The following is a 21645-nucleotide window of genomic DNA, read 5'->3' on the forward strand; positions in this document are numbered from 1 at the left end:
TGTCAATTTATAGTAATGGGTGTTTCCAGTATTGCAGTTAAAAGAAATTAAAATGGATAGAGAATTTACCTTGAGCAAAATTTGAAACTTGAGACAAAAGTCAGGTATACAAATGGCCACCACTAAACTAAATTGTATGAAATAAAACAAATGTTAATTACTCTGTCTTTTCAATCTCTACATTATTTCATCTCTTTATAAGACAGTTGGATTTATTTCATTATAGGATTGGAGTCGTTTCCTTGGTTTAGGGCAACATAGAATAGTCATGTTTTCTGTTTCTAAATTTGTGATAGGAGTTTTCTGTATATTTCTGTATTGTAACAGTCATTAATCTTACAACCATTTCTCAGTGTGTTATTCTGTATGTTGCAATCATTTCTTAGTTAGTGATAGCTGTTATTCTCTATGTTGCAATCATTTCTCAGTTTGTGATAGCTGTTATTCTGTATGTTGCAACCATTTCTCAGTTAGTGATAGCTGTTATTCTGTGTGTTGCAATCATTTCTTAGTTAGTGATAGCTGTCATTCTGTATGTTGCAATCATTTCTCAGTTAATGATAGCTGTTTTTATGTATGTTGCCTTCAATTCTCAGTTTGAGATAGCTGTTATTATGTATGTTGCAACCATTTCTCAGTTTGTGATAGCTGTTATTTTGTATGTTGCAATCATTTCTCAGTTAGTTGTAGCTGTTATTCTGTATGTTGCAACCATTTCTCAATTTGTGCTAGCTGTTATTCTGTATGTTGCAATCATTTCTCAGTTTGTGATAGCTGTTATTATGTATGTTGCAATCATTTCTCAGTTTGTGATAGCTGTTATTCTGTATGTTGCAATCATTTCTCAGTTTGTGATAGCTGTTATTATGTATGTTGCAATCATTTCACAGTTTGTGATAGCTGTTATTCTGTATGTTACAATCATTTTCAGTTTGTGATAGCTATGATTCTGTATGTTGCCTTCATTTTTCAGTTTGTGATAGTTGTTATTCTGTATGTTGCAATCTTTCTCAGTTTGAGATAGCTGTTATGTTGCCTTCAATTCTCAGTTATCTATTTTCTGTTTGTAGTACTATTGCTAAGTTTGTGATAGCTATTTTCTATTTGTAGTACTATTGCTAAGTTTGTGATAGCTTTTTTCTGATTGTAGTACTATTTATTGCTAAGTTTGTGATAACTATTTACTGTTTGTAGTACTAGTGCTAAGTTTGTGATAGCTATTTACTGTTTGTAGTACTATTGCTAAGTTTGTAATAGCTATTTACTGTTTGTAGTGCTATTGCTAAGTTTGTGATAGCTATTTTCTGTTGGTAGTACTAGTGCTAAGTTTGTGATAGCTATTTACTGTTTGTAGTACTATTGCTAGTTTGTAATAGCTATTATCTGTTTGTAGTACTATTGCTAAGTTTGTAATAGCTATTTACTGTATGTAGAACTATTGCTAAGTTTGTGATAGCTGTTTTCTGTTTCTAGTACTATTGCTAAGTTTGTGATAGCTATTTTCTGTTTCTAGTACTATTGCTAAGTTTGTGATAGCTATTTTCTGTTTGTAGTACTATTGCTAAGTTTGTGATAATTATTTTCTGTTTGTAGTACTATTTATAAGTTTGTGATAGCTATGTTCTGTTTGTAGTACTAGTGCTAAGTTTGTGATATTTATTTTCTGTTTGTAGTACTATTTATAAGTTTGTAATAGCTATGTTCTGTTTGTAGTACTAGTGCCATAAGTTTGAAATAGCTATTTTCTGTTTGTAGTACCATTGCTAAGTTTGTAATAGCTATTTTCTGTTTGTAGAACTATTGCTAAGTTTGTGATAGCTTTTTTCTGTTTGTAGTACTATTGGTAAGTTTGTGATAGCTATTTTTTGTTTGTAGTACTATTGCTAAGTTTGTATACAGCTATTTTCTGTTTGTTGTTTCAAAAAGTAGTAATTTATCTTGTCAATTAGACACAATAACTTGAAATATGTATGAAACTTAGTATTTTAGATCTATGATTGTGAACCTCATCCACATTTGTTTCACAAAAAATATATAATAAGAAAAAGAAAAGGCAAATTGTCCTACCATTTCCTTATTAAAAAATTATGAAAAAAAACAAGTTTTATAATTCCTGCTTAAAGAAAATAGGCAATATAGGAAAGGTGTACTGACATAAGTAGTCTCTAAACACATTAACTCCAAATGGAGCTTTCGTTAGTAGAAGCCATATTAACTATGTGTATCAGTGAGAAAAATGTAAAAGCATAAAAATATAGTATATTTACCAATACACATAATAAACAACGCCTGGTGATGTGTCATAGCCTGACCCGTTTTGGTCCAAAAAGGACCTTCATCAGAGGCAGAATGGTGGATTAGTGTTGCACCCTATTTATATAGATATGTCGTAACCGACGGTTGAGTTAACAGAAAATACCTTAAACCTTAATTTGATCTTAGCTTTCAGTATTTTTGTGATTTGACACCTTCAAAATTTGAAAATTATGAAGCAAACAAGTTCTATAATTTCTGCTTAAAATTGATAAAAAAAATTACCAACATATGAATCTGTTGAAATCCATACATTTCCAGACATGTATATTGATTCCCTTTTAAAAAGTCATGTTCAAATATATATACCGTAATGGTTTACCTTTATAAATTTTGACTTGGATGGAGAGTTGTCTAATGACCACATCTTTTTAAACCTAATAAAAGTTGAATTGAGGGACCTAAATTATTTTAAACTAATATCAATATTCTTCCAATAACTTGGTCATATTTCTTGAGAAGTACATCTCTATAAAGTACACTGGAACTAATAAGTGTTTGCAGAATTGCTGTTTCCTGTCAGATTATCTGTCTCAGAGAATCACCACTATAAGAGTACACTTTATACTCGATCAATATTTCTATGTTTGGTGGGAAATAAAATATGTATCACATAAACCAAATCAATGGGTTTTTTTTTCAATCATTTTATAATTTAAGTACTTTTAGGGCAGTACATGCTAACTCAGTTCAATGGCCATGTTAGTTCATTTTTCTCCTGTAAACATCCCAAAGGATAATGTTTGAATTAATGATATCGTCTGTAACCTCTGTCAGTTTTTATTAATCCCTTCTTAAAAAATAGCACAAGAAGTGACTTGTATTTTTGGCATTCATTCCTTAGATTGTTCTATTGGCCTTTTTAAGACTTGTTCAATCTGACATCCAACAGCCATAGGAAATTTTAGTAGGCTGTCAGCCATCAGAGCAGTTTTGGTCCTAATTGTTGCATCAATTAAACTTTGTTTTCAAATTTTACCCTTCATATTATTATATTGCATATAATAGCTTTCCATGATAGGGACTGACCATGTATCTTTTAATAGTTGGACAAAGTATTTATTCACTTTGACTCTTTGACAAAAAAATTTTTTTTTTAAATTTGAACCAACCGTTTTATCAGAAAAATTACACTGGTTATAAAGCAGTTTGACAAACACTTATTTTGATCATTGAGAAGCTTAATATTTCCTTAAAAACACAACGTAATTAAAACATTTAGCTGATTTTACAGAGTTATCTCCCTGTAGTATCAGGTACCACCTTAAATGTCACTTTCAGTACTATCATTTTTATTTTCTTGGCTGTCAATTTTTATTGGTGGAAGTTAAGATGGTCCAACCTTCTTTTTGATCTTTTAACTGGGAGCTTTTAATTGGACTTTTGAAGAGAAATTGTTTGAAATTTCTATTAAAAACATGGTTTCAAAATGAACGATCATGAAAAAAAATATTGTTTTTATTGAAAATTAGTGATACAAAAAAAACTAACATGTTTGTTAATTTAATTACAATTAGTTTTTATAGAGATGACAAATATTATAATTCCAATATTATTTTAAAATTTTATGTACATAAACCGCACAAATGTCATCCTATACACAAAAAGTCTTATTTCTTTAATTAGTAAAGTTTAATCTATAAATTATATATATATATAAAGGTATTTCAGCTTCTTTAATACAAAATGGTTGAAATTAATGGTGCAGTCATTTCATGGTTGTGATCTGATGAAATTTTCGTAATTGCCCTTTATAAAATTCATATAGTTTATCTTTTTTAAAGATTCTTATAATAGAAAATATACCAGATATAGCTCAATTGCTTACATTGCAGTCTGTTCAATTACGTAATCAAATTCTATTAAACTCAATAAAAATGCTGATGATATATATTTGACAATAATTTATCTTGAAATGAAGATGAGATTACATTGGTTTGTTCTAAAAACGACAAAATTAAAGACGTTAGTCTCGAGATGGACAAAAAATAGAGACAAAAAATTAATTGAATTGGAAGACATTATTGAAATTTGCACCTTACGCAGCAAGAAACAGTATAAAAGAATGTCTGCAATAATTAGAATAGGATGCAGGGGATTTCTGTATGTAATATACTTGTCACGTCTGGACATATTCTGTCAAGGAATTTCATTGGTTGATTATTAGTCCTAGAATTTGTTTGTAAGGAAGTTGAATGTACGATTTAAAGGACATGTAACAGTACATCATAGCAAACAGGTCACAGTGCATTTATGTTGGAACACAATATAAAACGCAATTTGATGTTGTGGTATGGTTGTCAATGGAATAACTAAATACCATAAAAAGAACAAAAATAAAAAAAATTGCAATTAAACCCCCTTAGTGTGACTTTTCTTGTGTTTTATGAAAATTCACCTTTAATTCTCATTTTTTCATGCTTTGATCTGTTTGAAAATCATCTAACTTGAAAAGCTATTGACAAACAACCCAACAACAATGAAATTCATACTCTTACATCAAAATCTTATCGATACTGAATGTCAAGTTCTATTTTCTCCATGTTCTGCAAAACATTAAAAGAATATAATATAAGGAGATATGTTACTATATATAAAACACAGCTTATTTAACCAGGTGAATTATATACAAAGTTTCTTTCAGATACATCTTAATAATCTATATAATGATTAAAATGATCCTCATTAAATTGAGTCCCCTATCTAACAGAATATATTTAAAAAGCTGTAATAAATTTAATTGAGCAGATAATCAAAAAATTTAGAACTGAGAAAGGAAACTGGGAAATGCCTTAAAGACTGCATGCAGTAACATCCTGACTAGAAAACAGCCCTGGACAATGCCTGACCAATGGGTCTTCAACACAGCAAGAAAATCCTTCACCCAAAATAGGGCTTCATTAATGTATACTGCAGTTCAGTGAAATGGACATTTGACTTGGAGACTGACTAATCTAAGTTTTATATTGTTCAAAAGATACCAAAAATAATTCCCTGGTAAATTTAAAGAAGTTTTTTTTTTAATTTCTTCTGTCCCCAAAACTTTTACATTCTTTTTTTTTATTTCTTATTTCAAAAACAACTCCCAAGTTGCAAAAATTGTTAATTAATCAACTGTATAGTATTTATAAGGCAAAAGTGCATTTGAACTGTGCAGACTATGATACAGAGGTTAAGTAGTTATGCACATCTTAGCTATGTGTTATCTAGATTAAGGCACTGTTAAAAGTGTAAGGTAATTGCCTATGTTATGTCCTAATTATACATAGAGTGCAGGGAGGTGCTTCGTATTTTGAGAATTTGGTATTGCCATGGCAGATATTATAGATTACATGTTTCTGTTTAATTTATTCATAACTCTTTTAGAATTCAGGGTATTTGAAAATGTTTTTTTTTCTGATTTTGGAATAAGAGTTATTTAAGCACAGACTGCTGAAGTCACAAGTTGTCCAGGTAGGATGACATGACTGAACTCTTACCATGTTAACTTTACCACGCTCAGATTACAGATTAATCATATCCCCAAGGGAGGCTAGGATAAAAAAAAATTAAAAAAGGCAGGACAGTTTTGATTAAAATAAAAATGCAGGATGAGACATGTTGCAAAAATAATTGCAGGTCTGAATAGAATGAAGATAAAAAAGGAGGATAGAGATTACAACTAAAAAAGTGTATGACAATTTTTTTCAACCTAGTCCCCTCCCCATAAAAATCAACTGGTAGCTCCCTAACCATTTAATATGTGACACTGGGGTCCAAATATAAATCCATCTTGTCATACTGATGAAAAACCATGTTTTGACTCAATCAAAACATATTTTCTTTACTAAAAAAAATATAAAAACTTATAAAATGACCTTCATGACTCATCATAATATAAAGATCTCTCAAGGATGGATATTTAACATTGAACTGCTATGAAGGGGGTTTGACAACCTTGACCTTGACTTTGGATTTTCATCTGCTATTGAGATGGTGTTTAAGGTCCTTGACTATTTAATGACCTTGACATCTCATGAGAATATCAGACAGATGAATATTCAACTGCTATTGAGATGGAGGTATTTGATGACCTTGTCTATTTGATGACCTGGTATCATAACTATGGATCTTAGACAGATGGAGATTTAACTACTAGGGAGGTGTTTGACAACCTTGTCTATTTAATGACCTTGACATCTAATGTAGATCTTCCACACAGATGTTATATTAAAACTAGATGTGTCAAAGCGACACGAATGGCCCTGTCCCAAAAAGTTGAAAAATCTACAATTTCAATAACACATGTGGACACAAACATGATGGGTATATTCTCACATATCAAAAATCAGCTCAAAATCTGAAGGGGTTATAGGGAAAAAAAACGTATAACCATGATTTTCAATAATTTATTAAAGTCCAAAGCCTGTAATTTCAGCAAAAATTAGCAAAGCGGAACAAAACTTATACTTGATCTGTAACTCATCATGGTCAACTCACATATCAAAAATCAGCCCAATGTCTGAAGGCGTTTAGAAAAAAGTCTGTATAACTGTGATTTTCAACAATTTCTCAAAGTCCAAAGTCTGTAATTTCGGCAAAAATTAGTGGAGCAGAATGAAACTTAAACTTGATCTGTAACTCATCATGGTTAACTCACATACCAAATATCAGCTCAATATCTGAAGGCGTTTAGAAAAAAAACTCCGTATAATGGTTTGTTGCAGAATGACAGAATGACGCAATTACGGAATTTTGGAATATCGGAATTAGGGAATATCGGAATTACGGAATTTCGGATAAGGGTAAAATTATATGGCACCTACAACTTCATTTCGGGGCCATAAAAAACTTTATTAAGCTGTAATGATGAATTAACTTCTCACTAGGGCCAGTACATGTAACATTTAACTAAATTGATATTCACAGCTTAGCAGTGCTACTCCACTGACATTTTAACAAGCTTTCACAGTTTGGAATATCCATTCTTAAATTATACCTTTACATGTACATAATAAGAGATAACCATATATGGTTGTGATGGAAAGATTTATGGCCTCATACGTTTGACCTATATAATCAGTATGAAAGGACAGCAAACTATCAGTATATAAATGTGTTAATGATCTGTTGATTGGTGTCATACGCCTGATCCTGATCACATACTTTCCGATGAATATTTCTAATTATAATTAGAAAAATGTCTGACGCAACAGTCTATTGTTAAATGGTTTGAAAAATGTAGGGTCACATATGGCTGATTCCAAAATAGGAACAATGTCTATTGAAGTTCAACCCCCTACATAGAATTTTCCATATTTTTTTGTTTGTCTGATCATACATTGTAACAAATTGTACAACTAACTATTATTTTTTGTTAGTTTATAATATTTTTTAGTAGAAAATACAAGTAAAAAACATCAAACTTCCATCTTAATTTATCAGGCTTTGAAAAATTGTTGAAAACCACAGTTATACAGACTTTTTTTCTAAAGGCCTTTAGATATTGGTATGTCAGTTAACCATGATGAGTTACAGATCAAGTTAAAGTTTAATTCCACTCCATTTTTTTGCTGAAATTAAGGGTTTACCACTTTGAAAATTGTTGAAAATCTCAGTTATATGGACTTTTTTTTATATGTATGACTTCAGATTTTGAGCTGATTTTTGTCGAGCCTGCAACTTTTGTTGCAGAAAGCTCGACATAGGGATAGTGATCCGGCGGCGGCGGTGTTAGCTAACTTCTTAAAAGCTTTATATTTTAGAAGGTGGAAGACCTGGATGCTTCATACTTTGTATATAGATGCCTCATGTTACGAAGTTTCCGTCAGTCACATGTCCAATGTCCTTGACCTCATTTTCATGGTTCAGTGACCACTTGAAAAAAAAGTTGAGATTTTTTGTAATGTTGAATTCTCTCTTATTATAAGTAATAGGATAACTATATTTGATATGTGCGTACCTTGAAAGGTCCTCATGTCTGTCAGACAGTTTTCACTTGACCTCGACCTCATTTCATGGATCAGTGAACAAGGTTAAGTTTTGGTGGTCAACTTTATATCTCAGATACTACAAGCAATAGGGCTAGTATATTCGGTGTATGGAAGGACTGTAAGGTGTACATGTCCAATTGGCAGGTGTCATCTGACCTTGACCTCATTTTCATGGTTCAGTGGTTATAGTTAAATTTTTGTGTTTTGGTCTGTTTTTCTCATACTATATGCAATAGGTCTACTATATTTGTTGTATGGAATGATTGTAAGGTGTACCTATCTAGCGGGGTGATGTCATGTGACCTTGACCTCATTTTCATGGTTCAGTGGTCAAAGTTAAGTTTTTGAGTTTTGGTCTTTTTATCTAATACTATATGCCATAGGTCATCTATATTTGGTGTATGGAAATATTTTATGATCTTTTAGTCAGTCACGCAGATTTTATTTGACCGTGACCTCATTTTCACGGTTCATTGCACAGTGTTAAGTTTTTGTGTTTTGGTCTATTTTTCTTAAACTATAAGTAATAGGTCAACTATATATGTTGTATAGAAGCTTTGTTAGCTGTTACGTACATGTCTGCCTGGCATGGTTCATCTGACCTTGACCTCATTTTCAAGGTTCATTGGTCTTTGTTTAGTTATCTTGGTTAATGTTAAGTTTATGTGACAGTTGTATTAAAGCTTAGCTTTATACTTAGGACTATCAACATAATATCAATGATTAGTATAGAAGGCGAGACATTTCAGTGTGTGCACTCTTGTTGATATGTGACACTAAACCATCTGTGTTGTCGCGGAATACAGGTTCCTTCCTAATATAATTTCCAAAATGAAAAAATATTCTGAAATGTTATTTCCACAGGAATTAATATTACAGTATATGTTCCTAACGGAATAAATGGTATAGAATATTTGTTCCAACAGGAACAGATATAAATATGACAATGTTTATAACAAAGTTTCTGTTGAAAATTCTGTTAGGCGGAACAAATATGTGTTGACAGTGTCCACATGTGTTGTTGGAATTGTAGATGTTTGAACTTTTTGAGACAGGGCCATTCATGTCGTTTCAACACATCTAGTTTTAAAGTGTCCTGTTTTATTCACCTGGATATTTGCAGACCTTGTTTGTTATTGAATCATTATGTTATCTGTATTACCATAAACTAATTCAATGTGCAAGGACAAATAATATTGTTTATACTGAGTGCCTGTGTACTTGCATTATGTTATATAATCATGCAAAAGTTATTTTAAACCAAAGCTGGTTTGAGCACTGATATAGAAAATAATGCTATTATGGTGCATTCAGCCAGAGTAAGTTTAACAAGTACCTATTAAAATTATTAAAATTATAACATAATAATTGTTTAAGGGACTCAATCAGGTAATTTAATCCCCCAAGGGTGACTGGGGAATAGAAATATGGTCACTTGGTCTTCTCCCGACCGGCAGTAAAACGCTTGCCGAAGTGGGGCGTCCGTTTGGCTGTATGGGATGTATTAAGTTCGCAGTCACGTCTGGTCAGAATGGGGACATTAAATCCGATGTCTCGTGTAAAGAGAGTGCCAAGCTCTTTGCACGTTAAGAACCCTTACAACTACTCTTTGAGGGCCTGTAGGTGGCCTGTTGTAAGGCAAAATTTCTGTCCCTATCCAATATACCCTCATTTTCCAGTGGCAGTCGGAATTTCCCCGACCATCATTCCTTATGGCCTCTATTATGACAAGACCTATACCTATTGTACTTATTGTAAACTTGTTCTCGTCCTGAATATGCATGAAATATTTGCCACTGGACATTAAGCAACCAACAATCAATCAATCAATCAGGTAATTTAATTAACTGCAAAGCAGAGTATAAGCTGTTCTAATATGTTTCAATTATATTTGGACAAGGTTTGGGATTAGTAAAGTTACTGGTAAAGCATTTTAAAACAGATTTTATAAGAATGAATACACATTTATACATATTATATCATTTAACATATTGCTACAATGCTTACCTTAAATCACTTTGATAATTGAAGATTTCTTTTTGGAATTATTAGAATTGAAAAAGTGATAATAGAATTTCACTTTATTGACCTAATTGAGGACCTGGAAACTATTTCCAGTTACAGTGTGCACTCATTTTATTGCACACTTTATTTTTAAGATCAGGAAACATAATTTTCAGTGGAAGTGTTTCACTCAGTTTAGTTCAGGAGATCTGTAACTATCTTCAGAGGCTGTAGGGCATACAAAAATCATAGTTGGTAAACTATACCAAAAAAATCTTTTGAGATAGATCATGAGGTATTCTTTTAATTCACATTTATTGTCTGAAAGAAATGCACTATAAACTAACTATAATATTTTGGAAAGAGCACACACAATTTACTACAAAAGATCAGTGGGAATTTTTTAAGAGGCAGTGCACAGTTTTCTTCTGGTTACATTTAGAAAAATTATTTAGCCATTAAAGCTTCAAGTCCACTGGTAAATTTATACTTCAGCCAAATAATAAACTTAATCATCTGTCTGTAGTTAAATTTGACATTAAAATATGGCTTGTTCTAATGACCTCAATTAGGAACTCAAAGGTCACTTTTTTCTGACCTCAATTATAGGACCTTAAAGGTCACTGCTCTACTGACATTAATATACAGGTTTCACAGTTAGGTCACTGCTCTACTGACATTAATATACAGGTTTCACAGTTAAGTCACTCCTCTACTGACATTAATATACAGGTTTCACAGTTAAGTCACTCCTCTACTGACATTGATATACACTGGTTTCACAGTTACAGGTAGCAATTTACCTATCCTTTAGTATGAATGTATTCTAATTAATAATAACAGTATATTATTTGATGGAACCAAATATGGTCCCTCCATATTAACAATCCTCTGGCTAGTGGTAGGAAAGGTAAAGGTCAATTAAAATTTGTTAATTTGTAGAACAACGAACTATCAAAATTATTATTTGTTAATTTTGAATTAGATCATTTAAACAATCCTATATAGATTTTAATCTCTGCCTACAATTTGTTTTCTAACAAACTTTTTTTTTCCTAATTGAAATGAGCGATATATAATTAGCATACTGTGGATTCATTATTTTTTGTTGGATAGGAATTTTCATGGATTCATTGTGTATCATTTCTAAATCAATATATTGAGATGAGTTATTTACAATAGATATTACAATAATTTAATTTTGGAAGTAACGCGTCTTCTGATTGGCTGACGTGATTTTGTTATCAGCCCATAGACATAATTAAGTCATGTGACTGTGATGTCATCAACGTTTTTTTATGGTATTCTACGGTTTAAAATGGAATTTAGAATTAAATTATAAGAAATGACTGTAATATTTTTTCTGTCTATTCGAAATAACATAAAAAATGTGGTGCACACTGTTAAATAACCTGCTTCGCGCATTATTCAGTGTGCACCAAATTTTTTATGTTATTTCTTCATAGACAGAAAAAATATTACAGTCATTCCTTAAATATTTTTTTTTATTTTCCAAATTAAAGGGCCCATTAAGAGCATAACATTAATTACAACATGACATAAACATTACAGAGTGATTAAAGAAACATAAAATAATAATAATTCAAATGCATGAGGAAAGAATCAGTGGTCAAGGGGAGATAATAATAGTTATCACCCTTTGTTTATATTTGTTAGTACTTAGTAGTGGCTAATTTCCACACTGGACCATTGTATAAGCCCTCCATAGTTGTGTCAATGGAACTCATGCCACATATGTTAACAATGTGTTAACTGTTGATATTTATAGCCTTTTTCTTCTTCGCTGTGAATACCACTGTCACTCTAATATAATTATAATCAATTTAACTATTGTCAGTTTATTGCCTTAATTTTGTATGCCATAACCATTTAATGTAAACTAGAACACACCCGCGAAATCGCGGGCATTCAGAGCGTTGTTTAAAGTTTGTAAAGTGTTGTTGGAAGAATTTTGTAAAATATTGAATGGCTGGAGAATTTCAGCAAAAGTATCATAAGTCATAGGTTATGGAGGACAGGAAAATGTTTTTTTTTTATCCCTCCTCCTTTATTTTCAAAATTCCCAATTTTTGGTTTTCTATCAATTTCAATATGAACATACATTTAGTATCAGTGGCAGATCCAGAAATTTTCATAAGTGGGGCCCACTGACTGACCTATGAGGGGGCCCGCTCCAGTCACGCTTCAGTGATTCCCTTATATAAGCAACCAAATTTTTTCCCAAAAAGGGGGACCCGCCCCCCCCCCCCCTAAATCCGCCTCTGCAGTATGTTATATACATTCAAGTAAGGAGCCTGTAATTCATTGGTTGTCGTTTGTTTATGTGTTACATATTTGTTTTTCGTTCATTTTTTTGTACATAAATAAGGCCGCTAGTTTTCTCGTTTGAATTGTTTAATATTGTCATTTCGGGGCCTTTTAAAGCTGAGTATGCGGTATGGGCTTTGCTCATTGTTGAAGGCCGTATGGTGACCTATAGTTGTTAATTTCTGTGTCATGTTGGTCTCTTGTGGAGAGTTGTCAACATTGCAATTATACCACACCTTCTTTTTTTTGTAATCAATGAATTTTGTAAAAGATTTAATGACTGGAGAATTTCAGAAAAGGTATCAAAAGTTCTCATGAATAATTTTAGCGCTTATCTGTATATTATGAACATGTTGGTCTCTTGTGGAGAGTTGTCAACATGGCAATCATACCACATCTTCTTTTTTTTTTTGGTAATCATTGAATTTTGTAAAAGATTCAATGACTGGAGAATTTCAGAAAAGGTATCAAAAGTTCACATGAATAATTTTAGCGCTTATCTGTATATTATGAACATCCATTACTATATAAATAAGTGTATTTACTTTCAATTCTAATTTTTCTAATCGATCCATGGTGGTCATTGATATAGTATAAGACCCTCTCTATTTATTTAATAAACTCTGTGACCGCCGTGGATAGAAACTTGGAAATGATAGCAGATAGAATTCTGAAAATACACTTTATTCGTAGTATATGTATGTTCAATGTATACAGAAAAACGGAAACCGGAAGTATAATCTGACTTAAAATTTTGTCCAATGACGGGACAATATCCGGATGCCTTTTTTCTCGTTTTTCTCCCAAAATAACTCAATCTGAATAATCATATGAATGGATGACAAATGCGACTTTGCACTGTACCTATAGGACACAGAGGAGTGTTGATTAATTCATTGTGGAAAGAAGAGAAGCGACACCCAAAATGAGGTCTTCTCGTTTAATAGTATAGATGTGTTTGTGCGAATAAAATATTGTCTATTGTCTATATCTCTTTATTTTTATATTATTAACATGAGAATATAAAACTCATGACCAAAGTTTTGTTTCTGTACATGTATCATTCTCAACCAGTTCAGATTTATTTAATTCTTGATATTTTTAAAAAAGAACATGAATTAAAATAACCGACATATAAAGCCACCTGTTGCAGTACAAGTTAATAAAGGTTACATATTTAACCTTCAGTTTATAATTATTTTATGCAAGGCAGTACTAGTGACGCAGTTAGTTTCTATATACAAATATTATATTAGATTTATTTTTAATACCTTAGAACTGAATCAGTAAATACATACCTTTATTATTTGTAGCATGTAACTTAACCTTTTCTTATAAGGTTATTAGTACCTTAACATTTGTTGCAGATAATAAAAGTGGGTAACAGTCCTAAAATATTTCTTGTAGATGATAAAAGTTTATTCTTGTTAGAAAGGTCAGTCCTTAAATATGTGTTGAAAATGATAATTAAGTTCACCCTTTTTAGAATACACATTACAGTGATCTATTGAAAGGAATTGTCTATTAATCAGAGTGAATAATTTAATTTTGAATGTAACGCGTCTTCTGATTGGCTGACGTTATTTTGTTATCAGCCCATAGACATAATTTGGTCATGTGACCGTGACGTCATCAACGTTTTTTCATGGTTTTCCACGGTTTAAAATGAAATTTCGAATTAAATTATAAGAAATGACTGTAATATTTTTTCTGTCTATTGGAAATAACATAAAAAAATGTGGTGCACACTGTTAAATAACCCGCTACGCGCGTTATTCAGTGTGCACCACATTTTTTATGTTATTTCTTCATAGACAGAAAAAATATTACAGTCATTCCTTAATTACAAGATGATAATCCAGATTTTTTTTTTTTTTATGAAATTTGTGGGTTTTATATGCTACTGTATCATTGATATCTTAAGTCCAATATTTCGTTTTATCACATTGTTAACCAATAAATATTGTTTATTCCATTTTGAAAGATCTTTAAAAAGTATTCCTTGAAATTTACTGATCTTTGAACTCATTATTTTTACCTATTATCTTATTTCTTCCTCTCTGTCCATTATTAAACTTTTGCAAAAATCTACTTTGAAAAAACAGGTAAAAAATGCCACAAATATCATTAGGGTATCTATATAAACATATGTTTGATGACCCTGTTAGAACATCATAGGGCAAAATTTATTATTATCAGAATAGAGAAAAAAGGCTTGAAAAAAATAGAAAATATATAATTGAAGAACATCCAGACTCCTTATATATTAGTGTAAAATGTGCTTCTCTGCTTCTGTAACATGTTAAACAAATACTCTCTCAAAATAACTAAATATCATCTTGAATGATTTAAACCAAAATTGGAATTCCAATAATAAATATTCATATTTTCTGGCTATCTTCCAAAAGGAAAATTGTTTATAATCAGGACTAACATTTTTGGGGGCTGTAAATGGATATCACTGTAGAATATAATAAAGGACATAGAGGATTGCTATTAGCAAAGATTAGTCCCTGGACTTCAAAAATCCTTAGTGAGATGTAACCCTGCATATGTTAATCGCAGTTGAGGAACTGCTTGTACTATAAAAGCTCTAGAATTCAGAAGATGTACAAACATTTATTCAGCTTGTGTTTTCTAGTAACATCCAACTTTGGGTATGTGACATTACCCCTGTCAAAATGCACCAATGGTTGACCAAATGATTATAGAGCCATGGTCAAACCATGGTTGGATTTGTTTAATTGCCTGGATGATGCTGTAAATATATATTGATGAACTAATACATGTATGCTGTGACGAACAAGAATAAATATACATATAATAAAGACATGATAAATAACATTGTACATCATTGATCAGCAGGAAATAGTTAGGTGTCAAGATGTATTTTCATATCTGTACAAATCATGCTGACATCTAACCCAGTAACAAGTAAAGCAACTTTGACATTTATTTTCAATCTTCAATCAAAATTTTTTATAGCATTTTAGCCTACTTCCAAACATGTGATTAACTTGTATATGTCATTGTTAAGCTCATACATGCTATTTTGATTTTTGCAAAATTTTATTAGTGTTCCAATAAATGTATTGTAAGGGCATTCTAAACAAAAATCTAAATTCTAATTATTTAATTTAAGTAATTATGTAGAATTTATTTAGTGTGCTTTTCCTATCAATTAGTGTTCACTTATTGCTCATACTTTCCCTGCCAATTGGTGTACACTTATTGCTCATACTTGTCCTGCCAATTGGTGTACACTTATTGCTCATACTTGTCCTGCCAATTGGTGTTCACTTATTGCTCATACTTTTCCTGCCAATTGGTGTATGCTTATTGCTCATACATGTCCTGTCAATTGGTGTACACTTATTGCTCATACTTGTCCTGCCAATTGGTGTACACTTGTCCTGCCAATTGGTGTACACGTATTGCTCATACTTTCCCTGCCAATTGGTGTACACTTATTGCTTATACTTGTCCTTTCAATGGGTGTACACTTATTGCTCATACTTGTCCTGTCAATTGGTGTACACTTATTGCTCATACTTGTCCTGCCAATTGGTGTACACTTGTCCTGCCAATTGGTGTACACGTATTGCTCATACTTTCCCTGCCAATTGGTGTACACTTATTGCTTATACTTGTCCTTTCAATGGGTGTACACTTATTGCTCATACTTGTCCTGCCAATTGGTGTACACTTATTGCTCATACTTGTCCTGCCAATTGGTGTACACTTATTGCTCATACTTGACCTACCAATTGGTGTACACTTATTGCTCATACTTGTCCTGCCAATTGGTGTATGCTTATTGCTCATACTTGTCCTGCCAATTGATGTACACTTATTGATCATACTGTCCTGCCAATTGGTGTACACTTATTGATCATACTTGTACTGTTAATTGGTGTACACTTATTGCTCCTATTTGTCCTGTCGATTGGTGTACACTTATTGCTCATACTTGTCCTGCCAATTGGTGTACAGTTGTTGCTCATACTTGTCCTGCCAATTGGTGTACACTTATTGCTCATACTTGTCCTGTCAATTGATGTACACTTATTGCTCATACTTGTCCTGCCAATTGGTGTACACTTATTGCTCATATTTGTCCTGCCAAGTGGTGTACACTTATTGCCCATACTTTTTCCTACCAATTGGTGTACACTTATTGCCCATACATTTTGCTACTAATTGGTGTACACTTATTGCCCATACTTTTTCCTACCAATTGGTGTACACTTATTGCTTATCTTTTCCCCATTGATTCGTATACACCTACAATGAATACACTGTTAATTGAGAAATTTTAAATCAAACAAATGAATTATGGTACCCAACAGATTATCGTTTTGAAAAGAATGTTAATGAATGCCTGTTTATATATACAAGGATACTATACAAATCCTTGATATATATAAGGACAGATGTCCGCATGATAATAACACGGGAAAATGTTTTAAATAATTACAAAGTCGAACAGATGAATATTTAACAAAAAAGAATTAAGATCAAGAAAAGAATTTATAATGTTAATATTTGCCACTGAGATGTGATGTAAATTCATCCACATGTGATAATCGTGATGATAGGATTAAATGACAGAGTTAGAACATTAATGTTCTTGGAGTCTTAATTAAACATTTTCTTATTGGTTGGTCTAAGTGTGTAGGTATAACCTGACCAGGAAGTGGACTCCGTCATAAAAAAAAATGAAAACAAGACGTTATTAATTGCTTGCGTCTAAAGCGCTTTTTTATTTTACCTTCACTCAGGAATGCTAAAAGCCGAATATTTGAAAGCAAATGATGTATAAGAAACGAAACAGTTGAAGAGCTACAGTTATTTGACAAAAAAGTACATTATAAAAGCCAAATGCATACTGTTATATCATACTCTCCGTAAAAAGTTCTTTACAGAGATCTGTATACATGGCATGTATAAATAACAGACAAAAAGGGAAATTTACAGATCAATGGACTGCGATAAGGGTTACGTAATAAGTCAGTTATAAATAATGCAAAAAGGGTATTAGTGATAGCCCCCTTTTTTTCCCAAATCAATGTCGTTAAAAACTTCCATCATCATAGTGATAGTCCAAAATAAAATCTATAGTTGCTTACTATTTTTCATTAGAGATATTATATAATACGTCATGTATCTATGGTTTTACTTTACTTAGTTTGACAAGTTATTTTGCGAGCGAGTTGTCAGTTTCACTGGCGATTTTCGGTAGCCAGGTACATGTATCCTGTTCAAAGCTCCAGAATCCCGGGCTGGAATTTCGCGAGTAAGAAAATATCGCGAAATGAAATAATCGTCGCTAATATTTAAAAAAAAAACAACACCAAGAACATTTGGAAACCGGACTGAAATTAATCGTCGCGAGATCAATTGGAAGGAGCTAAATGCAAAATAAGTATCAGTGAAAAAAAAAATGTTTACAATACACGTACTTGTCTATGATATAGTTCATATTATTATATGTCTTTTTAGCTCACCTGGCCCGAAGGGCCAAGTGAGCTTTTCTCATCACTTGGCGTCCGTCGTCCGTCGTCGTCATCGTCGTCCGATCCGTCGTTAGCTTTTACAAAAATCTTCTCCTCTGAAACTACTGGGCCAAATTAAACCAAACTTGGCCACAATCATCATTGTGGTATATAGTTTTAAAAATGTGTGGCGTGACCCGGCCAATCAACCAAGATGGCCGCCATGGCTAAAAATAGAACATAGGGGTAAAATGTAGATTTTGGCTTACAACTCTGAAGAACAAATCTAACTGAGGTAAAATTGTTTATCAGGTCAAGATCTATCTGCCCTGAAATTTTCAGATGAATCGGACAACCGGCTGTTGGGTTGCTGCCCCTGAATTGGCAAGTTTAAGGAAATTATACGTTTTTTTTGGCTATTATCTTGAATATTATATAGATAGCGATAAGCTGTAATCAGCAATAATGTTCAGCAAAGTAAGATCTACAAATAAGTCAACATAACCAAAATGGTCAGTTCACCCCTTAAGGAGTTATTGCCCTTTATAGTAATTTTTACCAATTTTTCGTAAATTTTTGTAATCTTTAACAAAAATCTTCTCCTCTGAAACTACTTGGCCACAATCATCATTGGGGTATCTAGTTTAAAAAAATGTGTGGCGTGACCCTGCCAACCAACCAAGATGGTCACCATGACTAAAAACAGAACATGGGGGTAAAATGTAGATTTTGGCTTATAACTCTGGAAGCAAAACATTTAGAGCAAATCTGAGATTATCTGACAAGGTAAAATTGTTTATCAGGTCAAGATCTATCTGCCCTGAAATTTTCAGATGAATCGGACAACCGGTTGTTGGGTTGCTGCCCCTGAATTGGAAATTTTTAAGGAAATTTTGCTGTTTTTGGTTACTATCTTGAATATTATTATAGATAGAGATAAACTGTAAACAGCAATAATGTTCAGCAAAGTAAGATCCACAAATAAGTCAACATGACCAAAAAGGTCAGTTGACCCTTTAAGGAGTTATTGCCCTTTATAGTCAATTTTTAATAATTTGTAAATAAATTTTGTAAATTTTGTAAATTTTTGTAAATTTTAACAAAATATTTTCCTCTGTAACTAATGGGCCAAGTTCATTATAAATTGAGATAATTGTAAGAAGCAAGAATGTTCAGTAAAGTAAGATCTACAAACACATCACCATCACCAAAACACAATTTTGTCATAAATCCATCTGTGTCCTTTGTTTAATATGCACATAGACCAAGGTGAGCGACACAGTCTCTTAAGAGCCTCTAGTTAATAATGTAAACTTAAGATTAAAGAAGTAAAAAAATGTGCTACCTCTTGTCAGAGTGGAAATTTAAAACAAAATTGAAGTTTATATATGTCTGTACCTATTGTAATGCGTACCTTAACAGTTAGTATTTGTGTTTGTGTATGTTGGTGTTTCGCGGGAGTGATTAAGTTAGATCTTGACTAGTGGTATGGACAATTGTCTACGCTATGGGTGTCGTCGGCGGATTGCTGTCTCATTGGTGTTTAATCAACATCTCCTTTCATTAGAGCAAAACTACAGATAGTAAATGTCTCAGGAGCTGGTAAAGGTTGACTAATAAACCAACTGCGGATGACAAAGAACACTGTCTCCTCTCTCTGAAGGAGATGTGATCACAAGTCCTCTGTATAAAAAAAAACTCTTAGCTCTTAAAGCTCGTCAATAAAAATCAAGGTTACATCAAAGTTACTTATATCCATAAAAATAAATCTTTTAAGTTAAAACTAAATAATACCTAGTTTTATTAACCTTCCTTTTTCTTAATAATTAATTCATTTGTATCTTTCTGTTTATTCCTGAGAGGAATTTCTTATCAGTAGGAGGATAATAAATAAATTTTATCTTCTCCGATTTCACTGAGGAATGGTTTTGCTTCTACTTTCTCTTTTTTTTTTTGCCATTTTCCTTGACACATATTTCTGAACAATATGTTCCTCGAAACCAATAAAGATTTTATCGACTGACAGAGGTCATTAATCTTGAATAGCCAATGAATTCCTGGTATCAGTTTGGGCTGATTGATTACAAGTTGTCCTACTTTTCTATTTCTGTCAGACATTATTATTTTACGTACTGTGTGGTTCTCTTATCTTTCCAAGGCTACCACAGTGACCATGGGTAGATGACTAATCTAAATATAGAAGGAACCATGGGTCTTCCTAATTACATAAAGCTTATACGATAGATGTATAAACCTACATCTATGGTGATATATGATTGTGTTTTAAACAGATAAGGCATTTTTTCTATGGCGTATTAACAAAAAACATTGCACCATCAGAATCTGGCCGTTTGTTACCCCATCGTATACTTTTTGCTACTGTATGAAAATTAACAAGCTATCAACTATTTTTTGTTTTAAAAAAGACTATTTGATAACGTATGTTGGTCTCAGGATGTTTTTAGTTATGTCTATCGTTGGGTTGATGTCTAATTACCGTTTACTAAAATATTTCCTGTATTTCTTAGTTAACTTTTGTATATGCATATATACACACACAGGAATACCACCGATTCCAGTGGAGTAGTACATTATGACATAAAACAAGAGTGCTATGCGGACAGTCATCCATCATGCGGCAGTAGCGGGATCAATCTCTGGGTTCTTTGCTGAACACGTCCCAAATGATTTTTCTTACATTTTTTTTTTCAGGAGAGATATAGACGAAGAAAACTTAGTGTCCACTCGTTATGTACCAAAGTTAGCTCAGAGACATTATCAAGATTCGGACGTAGAATCAGACGTGGAAACTTCTGATTCGGAAGCGGAAGAAGATGGACGCCATGATCACCCAAGTCAGTCACGTGATTCCTCTCAGGGTTGGCTCAGTTATTGCAATATTATATAACTATTGGGATAGGCAGACGATAGACATTCTAAATTGTTGTAAACCAACAGTTTGTTTAAACGTATTAAAATTGTCTTTCAAGGAAAAATCAAGCAGTTTCTGCAAGGTTTGTTAGAATGCCCAAATCTAACTAAGATTTGCGTTTTACCAATAATGCAAATGGAACTATGCAACGATTATTTATTTATATAAATTTGTTTGAATCAACGATGACAAGATTATGAAGAAAAATATAAATCTACGCAATCTATTCAGTATATCGTCTTTTATTTAGTGTTATTTTTTATTTCTTATTACCAATACAAATGGTTAAAACTCACTGAATTATATATATATCTAGTTTTAGCCAAATGTTTCATATAATGTATGTAGAAATAACCGAGCCCATTTAATAATACCCTGAAAAATTAGGATTGGAATCGAACACTAGGACAAAACCCGGATGTGGACACAAGTGCTGCGGAAACGTTAGCAGTTCCTGTAGTTACACCTTCTGTAAAAAAATAACGGTTTGTTTTAATGATGAGGCTATTTAAGCTTAACTCAACTAAGTGACAATGGTCTATTGTTGGAGAGCATGGAGACCATGTGTCAACCTCTAGATTCCTTTAGTTTTGCTGTGTCA

The 21645-nt window shown here is 32.3% G+C and overlaps 1 protein-coding gene across 1 annotated transcript in view; it reads left to right on the forward strand.

Annotated features, from left to right (window-relative positions):
- Positions 1 to 21270, forward strand: part of LOC143057292 (uncharacterized) — a 100952-nt gene extending 79682 nt beyond the window's left edge. Inside the window, exon 12 of the mRNA XM_076230581.1 lies at positions 20825 to 21270. Within this exon, the coding sequence (XP_076086696.1) occupies positions 20825 to 21020 (196 nt within the window). The 3' untranslated portion in view covers positions 21021 to 21270. The remainder of the gene's footprint in view (positions 1 to 20824) is intronic.
- Positions 21271 to 21645: the final 375 nt, after the last annotated feature.

The sequence above is a fragment of the Mytilus galloprovincialis genome, chromosome 13 (assembly GCF_965363235.1).
Source record: "Mytilus galloprovincialis chromosome 13, xbMytGall1.hap1.1, whole genome shotgun sequence".
In the NCBI taxonomy this organism is placed as follows: domain Eukaryota; kingdom Metazoa; phylum Mollusca; class Bivalvia; order Mytilida; family Mytilidae; genus Mytilus; species Mytilus galloprovincialis.